We start from the raw sequence: 19,120 nt of genomic DNA on the forward strand, positions 1-19,120 counted from the left end.
GAAGTTGATGTTTACAGCGTCCGTTCGTTAAGATTTTTTAACGGCCGGCGGCCGTTAAAAGCAACCGTGTATGTTCATCTTCCTAAAACAGAAATTTCTTCAGAAAAATTTTTGCTTTGTTTGTTGTGTATCCATCAGACTTTCGTCTCAAGAACAAAAGTTATTTTATAAATCTGAAAATACCCTTTCTGTAGATAATACTGTAATATGTTGTACGATTTGAAAAACTAACCTTGAAATGTCAATGTTGTTATAAATTTTCGAAGCGAGTGTCCTCGGAATCAAAATGTAATCTTTCAACGGCATTACGAAAATATTGACGACACACGGCCGATAGGCAAATACCGGATTCGTTTGTTGTATTCCTCGGCTGCACTTCGAGTTACAGTAATCAACTTCATCCAACATTTGCTATATACCTATAGGCCTTGTAATGTTAATAACTATTTCCAAAGAAGTGCCTTCTACTTTACACTTTCAGGCTTGATAACTGGATGTTGGGCTGAATAATATACCTCAAACACAGGTTTGAAGCAACAAATCCGAAATCTTTTACATAAATCCCGCTTCCAAATATCCTTCCATGAAAACGTTATGAGAAATATGCTACAAGGGATCTATAATAAATTTTCTTTCTAACGAGTGAAGTCTTCGCATCGACATTTCCCTAGAATTTCTAAACGAAGGATTAATTTTTTTGCGAGGTAGGATTACCAGTACCAGAATCTCGAGTGAATTTTTTTCTCATTTCTTTGTACTTTTTTATTTTTAATGGAATTTATCCAGCAGTATCAACCAACGACTACTCCCCACACCGTGGGATAAGCGATCATTGGGTCCTAGAATCATTAGCCCTAATGAAGCGCAGTGAGCCAAGAATGACAGCCTTCTGCATCTGTCCGGCTGAGATATCTGCCTTAGTGCGGCAAGCTGGTATGATTTTAAGATTCCAGAGTAAAGAGGGCATCATTCCACCAATGACTTCAATAATCAGAACAACCTTCTTGACAGAGTTGTCTGGATAGAGTCTGCAGAGTAAAAGTGCCATAGATAGTAATATAGCACTCTTAGGGCCGCGTGATGTAGATGAATATAAGCCAAGACCGCATATGCTGGACATGCTCATATCAAGTGCATTAGGGTCTCGGACGCCTCGCGGCAGGTGCTGCACCTTGTGTCAGGAACCTCTATACCCATCACTCGACTGCGGTGGACTAAGGTATTGAATACACCATCGTTGTATGCCAGGATGACCCCCTCAGTTTCTGACTTCAGACCACTCGACCTGAGGAAAGCGAAAGTCAGGCGCTTTGATAAGAAAAGGTCTTCAATGTCATTGAAGAAGACCTCATGCATTGACTTATCCTTGTGTTGCCGCAGAAGTGGGGTGATCTCTGCGGATTTCATATGAGCCTTTTGCTGAACGGGTTCCAACTCGGTGACAGAATTGTGATCACCTCGTTCAGTGTCGAAAACTGAACCGAGTTCATTAGCTGCTCGGGCAGCTGTCCTACAGAGAAATGCTCTAGTTCCTGCTCTCTCATGGTCGCCGACCATGCAGAGAAGGAGATCCGAACTCCCGATGACTTTGCAGGCTACATCTAATGCCATTCTGTCATGTACATAATCCAAACTCAAAAGTCCACGGCCTCCCTGTTGTAGGGGGAAGTACAACCGTGAAACGGATATTTTTGGGATGCGAACTCTCATGATGCATTGCACTGCGTCATAATTATTTTTCGGGTCTATACGCCGAGTTGATACAGCTCCCCCGGTGTCCACTTCACTACTCCAAATGAGTAGAGTAAGATTAAAACGGTAAGTTTATTTGTTGCAGCAACTTTTTCTTTCCCGGCAGTTCCGTTGACCAGATCTATCGAAATTTGTGCTGACAATTGCCGCGGAGAGAGTTCTTCAGTGCTATTGCCTATTTTGCTATTGCCTATTGAAGTATTCGCTTCTCCGGCATCCAAAAGGTGTAGGATACTTTCATCTACGAGCTGCACATCCTCTCCGTAATCCCAGTATCGTCCTATTTCAAGATGGACCATTGCACATTTGTATATCCCGAATTCCAAACCGATAGCATGCGTTTACTCTTCCACCACCGTCAAGGAATGATAGAGGTCCTTCTCTCCAAAGGCATAGAGTTTAAGATCATTCATATAAAATAAATGGGGGACCTTGGCCCCTGGTTTTCGGGGGTGCCATATTCATGCCCTAGAGTATTTCTGAGCGAAACGGATAATGGCAATAGTGAAATGCAGAAGAGAAGGGGGCCCACCCTGTTTGGACTCTGGCTTGACCAGATGTTACGGTGAAGCGAGTCCGCCAGAGTGGTATCAGTTGTTCAAGGCATCTCACTATTTTTTCGGGTACCGCAAAGCATCATTATCATTAGTTATCTTGCTTTGACTTTATAGAAAATGTCTGAGAGGGTCCTTGGTTATTTTTGAAACACAAGACTTGATGTTTCTGTCGCTTTCATAAAATGTATTTCCGTGAGGAGAGATATCCCTATTCACTCAATATTTGTTGATTCTCATTCTTGAGCACAGTTTACGACAGCAGTTTGAACACCTAAAATATCTTTCCTCATTTTGTTCTACATGCATCTATGTGACAGAATTGCAACAAATAGATTTTGCTTGTTTGATTAATTACTTTTGTCCGATTTCTACTTAGTTTTACATTTCTTACAACCAGTTTCGGTTTGTTAAATTGACGTATTTTGACAAACAAGTCCTTTAATATACTTTTGTTAGCAGAAATAGGTAACTGAAATAACAAGAGTTACCAGAATCATCAATACCAACACTAAAACAATAACTTTTCAACTTTTATAAAATATCAAAATTTGGATGTTGATCCAAAAACCGTACTTATGGATTTCTCCAGCTACCAATGGATCCTAAACTAGTTATCTAAATTCTAAAATTCGAAAGGGGAGAGCTGCATAGTTCTAGTTAGTCATTGAGGGTTTTGAAATTTGGATTTTCATAGAAGTCATTCATTGCTAATGCTTGCAACATATCCATCCTCCCTAATTCAAAAGCCTCAATGACCAACTAGAACTATGGAGCTCTACACTTCTGAGGAAGCCATTGTATGGCGAAATACGTGTTGCGGTTTTGTAAAACTGTTTAGTGAAAATCTCACAATGAAGCTTTCAACAATATGTTTGATGAAATTTAGTGTGAAAAATCTATAATAATTATCATGGATAATGTTATTTATTTTCTTCAAGTGGTGTGTAATAGTATTCATAATTTGGATACCAGTTTCGAAAATATTATTTATTCACTGACTTTTGCAATTTTTGCCATATCTCAAAAATTCCATGAATTTCCAGACACCATACCAATTCTAATGACACAATTTTGATCTCAGAGGTCAGACTTTCTATGAATGGCATTCATGAACCAAGTAATTACATGATTCACATATCGGATTCTCCTAATTTCAAATCTGTTCATGTATACTCGTTCACTGTTTTCACATTATTCTCATTATAATTTCATTAGGGAAAATTCCATTGAATAACTCATTTAAAAATAATTTTTATTAACAAATAACTTGGATCATTATCATCGATATTTGACAATAAACAACTCAATATATATTATGATAGTAGGTATGATTCAACTATCACTTTCACCCTTGTCCGTGTTATTTTCATCCACAAAATCTCCTTTTGTTACTGAATAAACAGTATAGGGTTTTTTAATTATTTGATGAATACCATTAAAACAGTTAATCTTAATATTATGTTTTTTGTACTCTAAATATTTTTGAACAAAAAATCGATTCAGATCGTGAACTTGAGGGTGATTCATATACTCATCGATATCCATCCACTGGCACTTGGCGATTTCTCGATCACATTTTTCTATATTTTCCGAAAGAGGTTTGAGGCTGACGACCGTGTAGATATCTGAGCAGCCGAACATACCTTTATGCGTTTGTCTGAATGTGAGAACAGATTGAAACTGTGTCAGTATATTTGTTTCTTCTTGTACTTCTCGGATAGCTGCGTCGATCAGATTTTCACCTGGAAATAAATGAAAGATTACAGGACAGTCTATGCATAGGGATCTCGTGAAAAGAAGAGATAGAGTATACGTTAATATAGCATAGTTGCCTATTCTTGTGTAATGTTGAATGGTAACAAATAATCGATCCTAGCTTGTTTTGGTTTAATTAAAAAATAATTCGAAGAAATATCTCGCAAGCTCAGTCAAGAAACGGCGATAAAGGACGTAATAAATTGCTATAAGTAGGTCGCAGAATATGATTAGTTTATTTTCTCATTTTAGTTATTTCATTCATATTTTCAATCGATGCATTATTCATTGTGATCCGTTTTTGTGGAAATCAATTCTTGCGAGACCGTAATAATGTTCTATTTCGTGAGATGGGCCGTCAGTTGCACACTCAGGAGCACTTCCTGTAGTTTTGGTAAGCTGGAAAGCAATATTATGGTTATTATAGGCTTGTTCTACGAAATTCAGGTTCTAGGACGTCAGGATTATGCGCAATTGATATAGAGCGGTCTGGTTTATTGAGGATAAGCTTGGATTGATGAATCCTCTGTTCTGGTTTCGACTGTGAAATGATCCTAAACTGTCTGGAACCGTCCCGAATCGTTCTTGCTCTCGAGGCTAAACTGTTGAGAACCATTCCCGTTGCTCATGTGCATTCATGTGGAAATTTTTTTGGGCTACTTTCCAGGATGTTATTTTATTTATTTGATTTAAATAATTGGTTATTAAGGTTAGATAACATGTGAACTGACTACAAGGAAAGGCTTCATAACAAAATGGACAAGATCAATAGTATTTTCTCATCTTCATCTCTTCATATATAGGATAGATGGCACAGTGGTCTTCTCCAAATGCATTCTGGTTTAACCAAGTGTCCGAGACTATTTAGACTGTTTGAGATTTTTTGCTTGGACGCAACATGTCTGGCGCAGTTTCCAAACAATTTAGGATGTTAAAACCGGAACAAACCTTATATATCACAATGAAAGTCTTGAATGAAGAGATCCGGCAGAGAATCGAGAGACCTATCGAATGATGATAAGATTTGAATTAATGTCTCAATGAATTTCATTGGAGTTTCATTAATTCCGCTATTTTTTCTAAGTTTGAGCTCTGGATATCTCATTTTTCCTTACCGATGTCAAGATAAACTGATATGAGGTTCATGTTTCTCAAACGGTTGGTCATACTTGCTATAAAGAGATTTTGGAACCGATAAGGCTTGATAAGTATAATATACCCCCAACTTGATCAGTCTATAAGCAAACAAGTATCATTTTCCATAGCATGAAACAAGCCCATTCATTTTATGGAAAAAAATGAAAACGCAGGAATTTTGGCATATCATTTTCAAAACCGTTTCACAAAATGCATGTTTCAAAGTTCTCAAGTAGCCATACAAGGGCTTTCTTCACCATCTTCACAACAAACAATGTTTTTAGTCTTATTGACTCATTACTGGCCTTTTTTAAAGGCGAAACACAAGCACTACAGAAAAATCCTTGAGGCGCTCTTAGAGTGGTGCCTGTGCTAAAGTAGGTATTCACATTGAATTTAAATCGTTGGAGATCAAATCCATTCGGTAAAACTTTCTCGGGAATATTATTCCATATAAACGCCGTTCTCCAAATGAAAGAGTTCTCAAACAGCCACGATGAGCAGCCACAGTCCGTCGCGTATTTCTGATATGTACTACTCTCGGTGGAATCAAATGTCACTTTAACACTTCTCATGAAAGTATAGAAGAGAGACAAATCTCCAACCTTTCTTCGATATTCCAGACTATCAAGGTTGCAAATAATGTTCGCGTCTCCAATCAGGAGAATGGTTTTTTTCTGAATGGAATCCAGCAGCTTCGGGGTATGTTTGGGGGCGGAGCTCCATACAGGAGAACTTTATAAAGCATCATAAGTTGCTGGGGTGTGTACAGTTTTCTGGTTCGGAACAGTATTCCAAGCTTTTGAGAAGCAGCTTTTGCAATTCCAGCGACATGATTGAGCCAAGACACATTGGTGCCCATTTTAACTCCCACCAAACTCATTGAAGCAGAAAGCGGAATTGCCTGACCAGAAATTATTATATCCGGTTCATAAACATTTATGTTTTAGGAGAAAACCGATGCCTGAGTTTTTGTGGCATTGAATTGTACCTGGTTACTTTCATTTCAATTCGAAATTACTTCTAGATCCTCATTAAGATATCGAACCTCCTTTTGCTGGTGGAGATATGCATCCACAGCCAATGTCCCGGAATCCAAATGCAATGACAAGACAAGTGTGCTGTGATCAACAAACCAATATATTGGATTCTTTTTTTTTCCAAAAAGTCATTGATATACAATAACAAGAGGGTTGGAGACAATATGGATCCCTGGGGAACACCAGCGTTGATGGTGAAAGTATTTGAGATATATCCATCGACGGCCACTAGCACTGAACGTTCTTTCAGAGAGCTAAGGAGCCATACACAAAAATGATTCGACAAGCCGACAGAGTTCCTAGACTTAGCTTTACATATGCATCGTATTGCGCGATTTTGTATCAATGATACCTATAGAAAGCATGTGGTAGAATACACACCCCTAAAGCCAAAACCATAATCAAAATGAGATTCAAAGAGGAAATGACAAACCATTCTAGGTACTATGAGCTCCAATGCAGTTACTTTTATTGCATAACATAAAGAGCAGAGCTTGGATTTCAAACTATCTATATATGAATTATTGTTAATGAACATGCCAAGGAATTTAGAAGTGGTTACATTGTCAATTTGAATATTATTCAAGTGTACAACTGGGATCAGGCAACGATAGGAAGCTACTTTTGTTTTTGATAGATTCGAAGTTTGGCCAGCAAACCCGCGTGCCACAAACGGTCAAAGACCTTAGAAATATCAAGCGCAACAACTTGACTCTCCATGATTCTTGATTGCGTTATTCCAAATATTGGTGACATATGTATATTCCATTAAGCAATATATACTACTAATATCTTATACAATATATTCATCGTAGACTATATATGATGATCCTTTATTCTTTATCCGCCATAGTTTTTAGGTTACTACTGACTTTCTGGCATACTTTGAGTACATATTATACTCCCAAAATCATTGGATGTAACATGTGAATAATCTAATTAAGATTATCAGTGTGAAGATACCGACTCTCTATATAATTCATCACTACATTATAATACAAAGTTCTCTCCGCCGCGTTTATTTCTTGGTCTTTCTGTCTATCAGAATGCGTTGAATTCAAAAAGTACTCAATTCGAAATGAAGATTTGTGTGTGTAATTTATTGATGTTTCGTATGGATTCGTTGAAGTATGATATGAGAAGTCGGGGCAGTGATGCCATTCAAGGAGCTTTCATGAAAATTGCTATCGAAACATAACATAACAAATGTTCTGCTTCCATAGATCTACAAAAAGTCTGCGATGATATATGTATTTCCTTCAAGAATAGCCTACTATATCCATTTCAATATTTAAAATAAGGGTCACGTATAATGTGGTAATTGGAGACCTATTTAGACGAATATGATACTAATCCCAATTAGGAGTTATCGCAAAATGAAAACTACAGCACGATAAAATGAATTCAAGCGCGTGTAATGAAAAGAGTTTGCAATTGCGTTACTTTTGTTCGACAAACTGATGCACTTCAAGTTCATTATTATTAATTACAAGCTGGCGTGAAACTACGACAAAAAAATGTAGGCATACATTTTCTGCTACCCGTCCGATGTTGGGTCGGATAGCTGATATATTTTACAGTTTGTCAGGTTTTTTTCTTCAATCCCTACATTTCATTTCATCCTGTGAGTGTCAATTTTTCATCTTAGTCGGCCTAGGTTTCAAACTCAACAGTGATGAGGATAAGGAGTTTTGAAATGAGAAATGTATTGAATTTATTGTACTTCTATGAATACATTTCAGGGTGGAGTTTCGGGTACGACTCATATCAAGATTACTCCCTTTAAAAATAAAGATTGACGTGTACCTTGAATTCTCCGATCACCCTTTCAGTTTTGACTCACAGGGAGGATCAAATTTTCATTGAAATGCCCTGCATGATGCTATCAATTATTTTAAGATGAAAATTAAACGTTTCTCTTGCGTATAAATGAAAACATGTTTACTGAATTTGTAATCGAATGGATATATTGTCCATTGAGATGAGTCCAGTGATTTTTATGACAAAATAACGGACTGGTAAAAAAATTCAACTAGTTGCAATCTAATCAACAGAATTTGATAGTCTTGAAATTATTCAGTTTTTTCATTCGTAAATAATTGATTATTTCCATATTGCATCTTTTCTTCGCATGGTGTGATTACGTTTGAATATACCAAGCGATATAACTTGTCATTTGACCTGTAATTTTTGTTCTGATAATACTTACAGGTTGAGAGACCCAGTTCGTGAAAATATTGAAAAAATAATCTGCAACAATGTAAATGAAATATGAGAATATTTTTTCACCTGGCTCTACATATCCTCCAGGAAGTTTCCAGAATGGGCGATTTATCACAGAGTATTTTTCGCATACAACTAAAATTTGAGACTTGTCATTAACCACAACTGCTCCAACTCCTACCATCGTATGGGCGTACTTTGGAATGTTACACTCTTCGGTTTCAGGTAACCATAAATACATCATGACGTACTCCTCGCGAGAATGGTGGAATTTGAACCCATGCTGCAAATAACAAAATAAACCGCTAGCTAACTGAGTCGATATCATTCATGAATGAGTTGATTGATCATCACGAATATCAATCACACCAACTTGTGCAAATTCATAAAAATCATTCTTCGAGAATATACTCTTACTGAATGAGTTGCTAGTCTCCAATCAGAAACATTTGTAGTTCATTATTTAGAATATCTATACACGATACTAGTGTTGTTACAAGCTGATTGATAAATTGGAGATCTCACTCGGCACTGAATCAATTGCATAAGCTTTCGCAACGTTATGACGATTTTTTTTCATTTTGATACGACTTATTTGACCACTGACTGTGTTTTATTGAGCATTGGATGAGAAAGCATTTTCTTGTGGGAATTAATCGAATGAGAAATACCATCGAAAAAAAAGGTTCACATGAACAAAGAGATAATGTTCCAAGCACCTACACAGAACGAATGTTTCAAAACAATATGACTCGAAACGTCACTCAGATGGATAACGTGAAAAATATCAAAAACTTAGCAAAATGGCTCTGACCAATGTGTTCACCAGTTTACGAGAACACGCATATATTGTTTACATTTCTTCTGCGATACAGTAACATGTAACTCATCTAATCAAAGTAATTCGATCTATGTGTGGCCAGCTAAATTTGGCTCTTGGACTAACGTTTCGTGGGCGTAGTGGAAACGGAGAAAAATTAAAATATAGAGGGAAGAGAAATGGGAAAGAGAGAAAAGGATAAAGAATAAAAAGGAAAGTCGAAATGCAAAGTCTTTGGACATCTAAAGATGAACATTGCCTTACGATCCATTACGGGGGTGGGATATATAACGAGTAGCTCTACCATTAGCAGATTCTCAGTTTCAAAGTTACGTCTGAGACAACTCACTTCCTGCCAGAGCTTACGCGAGGGATTTCCTGAACTTGATTAGAAATAATTTAGGGGTACGTTATAAGAATTCCGGGCAACGGACCACCTACTATTTTCTGACTTTTCCAAGATGTCCAGCAAATATCTCAAGAAAACGTGCATTATGAGGGATGCATTAAGGATAAAATTTTGCAAGCTTAAGGACATCCAGTTTCTGTCAAGAAGATGAAACATCATTATCATGTCAGACCAAGCCTAGAATGATTTTCTTGTTACCAGCAATACACACCATGGTAACTCATATACAAAAAGTGGATGTGTGCATGCAACTTGAATTTGTATTGAGAAATTTTTGAAGCTGTAAAAAATTATTCCTCAAAATCAATGAAAATTCAGTTACGTTTCAGAAACGTTATTTGAAATTTTTACTTAATCGTTGGTTCGAAAAACTGACTTCAAGATAGAAGTTTGGTAGTTATATGCACTCAAATGTGTGGAAACTTGATTTTTAATTCTTCCTTCGCAACTACTTTTCGGGATTTTTCAAAATAATTTTGTATAAGAGAGGTTTTGGGTATGCTGAATCTGAAATACAAAACAGTTTCCATTTATATTGACCTCTGATATACCTTATATAAATTCATATCGACTCTTGATCCATTTTCCACTCGTAGGAAACGACGCCAATGGGCATTACCAATTCACGCACTGGATTGTCACCCATGGCAAATGGTAGCTACACCACTGAATGAGTGAATTGCGACTCGACCACACATCAAACTGAACTGTTCATTGCCTGTGGCGCCATCTACCAACCACAAATAGAAAACAAATAATGAAATGTTATTTAGTCTTGTGAATCAAATATTTCTGAGATTCAATTTCGAAAAATTTTCTTCAAAATCACATTTTTTTGAGCAAATTTCTCATTTTAGTTGGGATTACCAAAAATTATCGTTACAGTAATTCGTACACAATAGCTGTAAGCTCCGATGGGAAGATGTCGCTGCATGGAATCACTATAAAATGTTATACAATTTTATGTTAATTTATATTGAGAATATTTGATTTCATGGATAAATCAGTATTGAACAGAAGTATACTAGGACCTTCTCGAAGGTTTCAAAAATATAGCGTCATCATCACATGGCGATTTGAACCCATTCATTACCCTTGCTTTGTTGAATGACTGAATTGCATGACCCACATTCTATTTTTATCTTTCTCCAAAACTGTAATAAACTGAACACTAAACTAACCTTTGCCAAGACAGGTACCCAATCTGTGTGTGTGAGGTTAACTTTGAACCACAGTCCCCTTTTTCCGTTTTGTTTCCAGAATTCCAGCGAATCTAGAAACGTTTTTCCAATCAATATTAGATATTTCAGATACTGATGTGAGTTTTACCTTCAAGTTTGCGTGAGAACTGTTCCACATTTTCACACTTTTCTAGAGTAGAGTCGACAGTAACTCCATTGAATCTATCAGTTTTGCCTTCAAAAAGTTTCTTAGGTGTTGCCATCGCTAGTTGTAGACTGAAATAGATTAAAAAAAGGTTAGTAGCACATATTGATCCAACTCACTCATTACCTTACTTTTTTGACGTAAAATAATATCTAAAGTTGATAGCGAGATCAGGAAATAATGTATACAACACAACTGTATTCCTTCTACATAACCTCAATGTACACATCAAGTGAGGGTATAATTTTGAAAAAAAAATCATTGAAACTAATTACCATATCAAAATTATTCATCAGTCTCTCATTATCAACGAGATTCTAAAAGTTTATCGGACTTCAGATTATTGAACATGATAGACATTCTGAAAGCGTAAGATGTTATTGACATCGAGTCATTATGTAACGTTTCAAAGTTTACCTACATGTAGATATCGTATATGAGAGCATATAACATGTGTGAGTAGTTACTATTCACGTAGATCTTGAATGTACCTATATTTTCGTTGATCTCCATATGAAAATACTTCGCGATTAGGAAATCGATTGTTTTCATGCTAACGAAACAATGTATTTCCATTTCCTCAACAGTTTAAAAAACATATTCGCTTGTGACTGGCTCCATCTATACAGTAGACTTTCAAGTTGAATATACATGAGACATAAGAACTTGAAGGCGATAATGTTTCACAAATAAAATCACTATTCATGATTTTTCCATTGTCTAAGGATTCATAGACAATTACTTTTTTATGACTATTATCATAGAAGCTCAGAACTGGCATTTTCGTGTACCTTAAAATTCTTAATACTTACCCTGACCACTAGATGGCGATGCTAGTATGATGTCAGTATTTAATGTGATTACCAACAGAACTGTGAAGCTGTTGCAGACATTTTAATTTTGGCGTACATCCCGACTTCAATATGATACGGATGACAGGTTGCCAGCGACTGCTAGCTACCTTATCCTGTTGATTGATACTCACATCAAATACTGACATACATCGTACTGCCATTGCCCTCTGGTGGTCAGAGTAAAAATTCTTTGATTTTACCAGAGCCGCCACGAGATATGATAAACTCGTCCAGATACATTTATCGGACATTTTGCCAGAGCCAGAGGTGAAACAGAAACAAACTACTGTAAGCTGTTTTCATATTCTGTTGTAGTTTCTTGTGCTTCTCGTGAGTGAGTTATTCATTTTGCCTATTCAACAGTTTCTCATGTCTTATAGTAAACGCACTAAAAACATTTCTCTCACAAATTCACAATGAAATAAATCAACGCACGCAAAAATAAACATAACCCGTGTTTAACATTCCGTCGAACAACAGTTATGTTACCTCGGTTACTTTGGCAATAAAGTTCAGCAATATTTCGTATTTTCTAATCTTTTTCCGGAAACAGTGAAAAATGTATTTTGAAGGCATCATGAATATTTGAAATAACGGAAATAATAGAAAATAGTGGAAACTAAACGAAAAATCCGAGCAGAGGGCGGTATACCTCTATCAACATTTTAATCAGACACCCTGCCACCTTTATATTTTGTTATAGTATTGATAAAAGTAAACGAAGAAATATAGAAGTGACGAAATCAAATAACCGGCCGTCGGAGGCGGTACAAACTCACCAATATTTTTATTAGAGTTTCTGCCACTTTCATATTTTGTTATAGTAGTCACAACTGGAAATAAAGAAATATGGCAGAGGTGAACTCAAACAACCGGCCGTCGGGGGCGGTACAGATCCAGCAATATTTTTATTAGAGACTCTGCCACCTTCATATTTTGATATAGTGGTCACAACTGGAAATGAAGGAATATGGCAGAGGTGAATTTAAAAAACCGGCCGTCGGGGGCGGTACAGATCCAGCAATATTTTTATTAGAGACTCTGCCACTTTCATATTTTGTTATAGTAGTCACAACTGGAAATAAAGAAATATGGCAGAGGTGAACTCAAACAACCGGCCGTCGAAGGCGGTACAGATAAAGCAATATTTTTATTAGAGACTCTGCCACCTTCATATTCTGGTATAGTGGTCACAACTGGAAATAAAGAAATATGGCAGAGGTGAAATCAAAAAACCGGATGTCGGGGGGGTACAGATCCAGTAATATTTTGATCAGAGACTCTGCCACCGTCATATTTTGGTATAGTGGTCACAATTGGAAATAAAGAAACATGACATAGGTTAAATGAAAAAACCGGCTGTCGAGGAGGGTACAGATCCAGCAATATTTTTATTAGAGACCTTAATATTTTGGTATAGTGGTCACAACTGGAAATAAGGAAATATGGCAGAGGTGAATTTAAAAAACCGGCCGTCGGGGGCGGTACAGATCCAGCAATATTTTTATTAGAGACTCTGCCACCTATATATTTTGGTATAGTGGTCACAACTGGAGATAAAGAAATATGTCATAGGTGAAATGAAAAAACCGGCTGTCGATGAGGGTACAGATCCAGCAATTTTCATATTAGAGACTCTGCCACCTTCATATTTTGGTATAGTGGTCACAACTGGAAATAAAGAAATATGGCAGAGGTGAAATCAAAAAACCGATCATCGGGGGTGGTACAGATCCAACAACAATACTTTTGTTAGAGGCCCAGTCACTTTCCTATTTTGTTGTAGTTTATTGATTCAGTATAAAGAGAAAAGGCAGATAGAAAATTAAAACCAGCACATGCAGAATAAATGCAAAATTATAGCCAATGAATGACAATGCAAACTGAATTATATTACTTATTATAATATAAAAAAAAAACAAAATGTAAATCACATCCTAAAAAATGCTATTACATCATAAATCAAAGTCAACGCAAACTAAATTTCACAACACAACAATCTCAAAACACAAAATATCTTAAAAATCATTATCAAAAGCCATTTGACATACACATCACATTAAATCATAATAAATCAATAACAATACAAACTGAACTCTTATCACGATATAATCTGGAGCCTATTGGTGAAATAATACAAATTTATAATAAATAAGAGACACTGCGTACTGTATTCTACAGTGCTTTTCCTTAAAGTTCCCCCCTTTCATTTTTTGAATGGTTCATTTGAGAAATTTCAAACTTGGAATAATGAAATTGATGCTTGAATACTATATTTTGGTGTAAAATTGACGAATAAAAACGCGGGCACTCTAATCACCAAAATCGTCGAAGCGACTCCTAATGAATTCGATATGGATATTGTATTCCAACAAGCTAGAGCACCACAACTTCAGACAAGCCAGAAACTATTTAGATATCAATTTCTTCGGTGGTTGGGTTGGTCGTCGAAGTCCTACGGAACGGGAGGCACCTCTCGCCAGATTTGACACTTTTGGAGTTTTTTTTAGGGCTGTTTCAAGCGCAAAATTGTACGAAACTAAACCTGCTTCAATATTAGATATACGGCAGAGAATAATGAATATTTGTAGAAATATCAACGTTACAGTTTTAGAAAAAATTCGACGTGAAATATCGGTTAGGCTGTTCTTATGTCAAAAAGTTCAAGACAACCATTTCGAACATTTTCTCATTTCGTTAATTTAAGAATCGATGATTTCGAATAATTATTAAATGTGCCGCCATTTTGTAGTAGGTGAAGATATGGACTTTATATTCTAGGGTTATAAAGTTTTCGTCAGGAGCTTCAAAATGATGTGTCACAAGAACCCCCCTTCTATTCAATTTTTATTTTCGCGCCCAGTCGCCAAATAATAGGGAGAACTGCAAGAAAAAGCATTGTAGAATACAGTAAACAGAGTCTGTTATTTATTACAAATTTGTGTTATTTTACCAATAGGCTACCGATTTGAATTTTATTCATATTAATTTTTTGATATTATATTGTGATATAGAGTTCAGTTTGTATTGTTATTGATTTATTATGATTTTGTGTGATGTGTATGTCAAATGGCTTTCGATATAGATTTTTAAGATATTTTGTGTTGAGAGATAGTTTTGTTGTGAAATTTAGTTTGCATTGACTTTGATTTATAATAAGATTGCATTTTTTAGGATGTGATTTACATTTTGTTTTCTTTTGAGATCATGATAAGTACTATGATTCAGTTTGCATTGCCATTCATTGGTAATAATTTTGCTTTTATTTTGCATGTGTCGGTTTAAATTTTCTACCTGCCATTTCTCTATATACTTAATCAATAAACTACTACAAAATATGAAAGTGACTAGGCCTCTGACAAAAGTATTGCTGGATCTGTATCGCCCCCGACGGCCGGTTTTTCATTTTACCTCTGCCATATTTCTTTATTACTAGTTGTGACCACTATACCGAAATATGAAGGTGGCAGAGTCTCTAATGGAACTATTGTTGGATCTGTACCGCCCTCGACGGCCGGTTTTTTATTTTACCTCTGCCATATTTCTTTATTTCCAGTTGTGACCACTATATCAAAATATGAACGTGGCAGAGTCTCTAATAAAAATATTGCTTCATCTGTACCGCCCCCGACGGCCAGTTTTTTTTATTTCACCTCTGCCATATTTCTTTATTTCCAGTTGTGACCACTGTACCAAAATATGAAGGTGGCAGAGTCTCTAATAAAAATATTGCTGGATCTGTACCGCCCCCAACGGCCGTTTTTTTTATTTCACCTCTGCCATATTCCTTTATTTTCAGTTGTGACTACTATTCCTGAATATGAAGGTGGCAGAGTCTCTAATGAAAATATTGCTGGATCTGTACCGTCCCCGACAACCGGTATTTTAATTTTACCTTTGCCATATTTCTTTATTTCTAGTTGTGACCACTATACCAAAATATGAAGGTGGCAGAGTCTCTGATAAAAATATTTCTGGATCTGTACCGCCCCCGACGACGGTTTTTTTATTTAACCTCTACCATATTTCTTTATATCCAGTTGTGACTACTATAACACAATATGAAGGTGGCAGAGACTCTAATGAAAATATTGCTTCATATGTACCGTCCCCGACGGCCGGTTTTTTTATTTCACCTCTGCCATATTTCTTTATTTCCAGTTGTGACCACTATACCAGAATATGAAGGTGGCAGAGTCTCTAATGAAAATATTTCTTCATCTGCACCGCCCCCATCGGCCGGTTTTTTTATTTTACCTCTGCCATATTTCTTTATTTTCAATTGTGACCACTATACCAGAATATGAAGGTGGCAGAGTATCTAATAAAAATATTTCTGGATCTGTACCGCCCCCGACGGCCGGTTTTTTTATTTAACCTCTGCCATATTTCTTTATCTCCACTTGTGACCACTATAACAAAATATGAAGGTGGCAGGGACTCTAATAAAAATATTGCTGGATCTGTACCGCCCCAGACGGCCGGTTTTTTCATTTCAACTCTGACATATTTCTTTTTTTCCAGTTGTGACCACTATACCCAAATATGAAGGTGGCAGAGTCTCTAATAAAAATATTGTTCCATCTGTACCGCCACCGACGGCCAGTTTTTTGATTTCACCTCTGCCATATTTCTTTATTTCCAGTTGTGACCACTGTACCAGAATATGAAGGTGGCTGAGTCTCTAATGAAAATATTGCTGGATCTGTACCGTCCCCGACAGCCGGTTTTTTTATTTTATCTCTGCCATATTTCTTCATTTCTAGTTGTGACCACTATACCAAAGTATGAAGGTGGCAGAGTCTCTGATAAAAATATTTCTGGATCTGTACCGCCCCCGACGACCGGTTTTTTTATTCAACCTCTGCCATATTTCTTTATATCCAGTAGTGACCACTATAACACAATATGAAGGTGGCAGAGACACTAATGAAAATATTGCTTCATCTGTACCGTCCTTGACGGCCGGTTTTTTTTTTTTATTTCACCTCTGCCATATTTCTTTATTTCCGGTTGTGACCACTATACCAGAATATGAAGGTGGCAGAGTCTCTAATGGAAATATTGCTTCATCTGCACCGCCCCCATCGGCCGGTTTTTTGATTTCACCTCTGCCATATTTTTTAATTTTCAATTTTGACCACTTTACCAAAATATGAAGGTGGCAGAGTATCTAATGAAAATATTTCTGGATCTGTACCGCCCCCGACGGCCGGTTTTTTTATTTAACCTCTGCCATATTTCTTTATCTCCAGTTGTGACCACTATAACAAAATATGAAGGTGGCAGGGACTCTAATAAAAATATTGCTGGATCTTTACCTCCCCAGACGGCCGGTTTTTTCATTTCACCTCTGACATATTTGTTTATCTCCATTTGTGATCACTGTACCAGGATATGAAGGTGGCAGAGTCTCAAATAAAAATATTGCTGGATCTTTACCGCCTCCGACAGCCGGTTTTTTCATTTCACCTCTGCCATATTTCTTAATTTTCAGTTGTGATCCTTATACCAAAATATGAAGGTGGCAGAGTCTCTAATAAAAATATGTCTGGATCTGTACCGCCCCAGACGGCCGGTTTTTTCATTTCACCTCTGACATATTTCTTTTTTTTTCCAGTTGTGACCACTATACCAAAATATGAAGGTGGCAGAGTCTCTAATAAAAATATTGTTCCATCTGTACCGCCCCCAACAGCCGGTTTTTTGATTTCACCTATGCCATGTTTCTTTATTTTCAGTTGTGACCACTATACCAAAGTATGAAGGTGGCAGAGTCTGTAATAAAAATATTGTTCCATCTTTACCTCTCCCGACGGCCGGTTTTTTCATTTCACCTCTGCCATATTTCTTTATTTCCAGTGGCAGAGTCTCTAATAAAAATATTTCTGGATCTGTACCGCCCCAAACGGCCGGTTTTTTCATTTCACCTCTGCCATATTTCTTTATTTTCAGTTGTGACTACTATATCAAAAAATGAAGGTAGCAGAGTCTCTAATGAAAATATTGCTGGATCTCTACCGCCCCCGACGGCCGATTGTTTGAGTTCACCTCTGCCATATTTCTTCATTTCCAGTTGTGACTACTATAACAAAATATGAAAGTGGCAAATTGTGGTGGTGAATTTGTACTGCCTCCGACGGCCGGTTTTTTGATTTCGTCACTGCTATATTTCTTCGTTTTCTTTTTTCAACACTATAACAAAATATAAAGGTGGCAGGGTGACTGATTAAGATGTTGACAGAGGTATACCGCCCCCTGCTCGGATTTTTCTTTCAGTTTCCACTATTTTCTATAATTCCCTGGGAAAGAAAGTTTTTGGCTTTCTACTACTCCATCAGATACAAAAAAAGGGATGAGAGAATATTCCAAAGAAAGGAAGGAAGTAATCAATTTGAAACTCTATACATGAATGTATAGATCATGCAAAGAAGTAACTTTCAGACACAAACTGAAAGAAAGTCCTCCTGAAACAGCAACTTTCATATAAACATTGAATTACACGAAAGAAAATAATTCTTTCGAAACAAATACTTCTATATGAATACTGAATTATACAGAATATACTTTTCTCTACTCAGTTTGTATTTCAAACATTTGTTGTGGAATAAGAATCAGATATCATTCACATGAGTTCTACTTTGAATGGTAATAAATGGTAATAAATTGTACCCACATGGAACACTGTCACCCTCACTGGTATACACCGATGTTTCGCCTTAAGACACTTGCCCTATGGCTCTTCAGTACCAAATTGGATAACATTATAGAAAATACACAAACTTCATTCATGAATAACGATTTTGAATGTCACGGAATAAGCTTGATCTGCTTATGTCATCGATGACATCGTAATGACATTCATTCACCTATTTGATTTAATCCCAGACAAGAGGAATCTTATTTGAATTGAAGGAGTTATATTTTTAGGAGTGATTAATTTTTTGGGAAAGAAAGTTTTTGGCTTTCTACTACTCCATCTGATACAAAAAAAAGGGATGAGATAATCTTCCAAAGAAAGGAAGGAAGTTATCAATTTGAAACTCTATACATGAATGTGTAGATCATTCAAAGAAGTAACTTTCAGACACAAACTGAAGAAAGTCCTCCTGAAACAGCTACTATCTTGCTAAACGCAGATATTGACGACGCGTGGTTCTTGAAGTCCATCCTCTGGACTGACGAAT

At 36.5% G+C, this 19,120-nt stretch overlaps 1 protein-coding gene and 1 long non-coding RNA gene across 4 annotated transcripts in view; one reads left to right on the top strand and one right to left on the bottom strand.

Moving 5' to 3' along the window:
* Window positions 1–3,544: 3,544 nt before the first annotated feature.
* LOC111508774 (uncharacterized) lies at window positions 3,545–11,632 on the bottom strand. 3 transcript variants are annotated; one of them, XM_023164380.2, is made up of 6 exons: window positions 11,501–11,631; window positions 11,211–11,440; window positions 11,023–11,150; window positions 10,875–10,966; window positions 8,531–8,747; window positions 3,545–4,051 (listed from the first exon to the last, which is right to left on the bottom strand). In XM_023164380.2, the coding sequence occupies exons 2-6, from the start codon at window positions 11,339–11,341 to the stop codon at window positions 3,642–3,644; spliced, it is 978 nt and encodes a 325-aa protein (XP_023020148.2). In that variant the 5' UTR covers window positions 11,342–11,440; window positions 11,501–11,631; the 3' UTR covers window positions 3,545–3,641. The 3 variants fall into 3 exon arrangements, with proteins under 3 accessions (XP_023020148.2, XP_074040894.1, XP_023020147.2); XM_074184793.1 differs by lacking the exon at window positions 11,211–11,440 and having other exon boundaries at window positions 11,501–11,632; XM_023164379.2 differs by lacking the exon at window positions 11,501–11,631 and having other exon boundaries at window positions 11,211–11,488.
* Window positions 11,069–19,120, top strand: part of LOC141486590 (uncharacterized) — a 37,351-nt gene continuing 29,299 nt past the window's right edge. Inside the window, exon 1 of the long non-coding RNA XR_012467937.1 lies at window positions 11,069–11,170. This is a non-coding gene — a long non-coding RNA (uncharacterized lncRNA). The remainder of the gene's footprint in view (window positions 11,171–19,120) is intronic.

This window comes from Leptinotarsa decemlineata, unplaced genomic scaffold, assembly GCF_025532065.1.
Source record: "Leptinotarsa decemlineata unplaced genomic scaffold, Ldec_3_MD MMD2_tig00026358_RagTag_RagTag, whole genome shotgun sequence".
NCBI classification, from domain to species: Eukaryota; Metazoa; Arthropoda; class Insecta; order Coleoptera; family Chrysomelidae; genus Leptinotarsa; species Leptinotarsa decemlineata.

Excerpts from the sequence above, each read along its gene's own strand:
- LOC111508774 (XM_074184793.1), bottom strand. The coding sequence starts at position 11,631 with ATGAAAACAATCGATTTCCTAATCGCGAAGTATTTTCATATGGAGATC. Across the intron at positions 8,748-10,874 it reads GGGTACCTGTCTTGGCAAAG|CATGGGTTCAAATTCCACCA; the intron begins GTTAGTTTAGTG and ends TGTTATTTGCAG. Across the intron at positions 4,052-8,530 it reads TGGAGGATATGTAGAGCCAG|GTGAAAATCTGATCGACGCA; the intron begins GTGAAAAAATAT and ends ATTTATTTCCAG.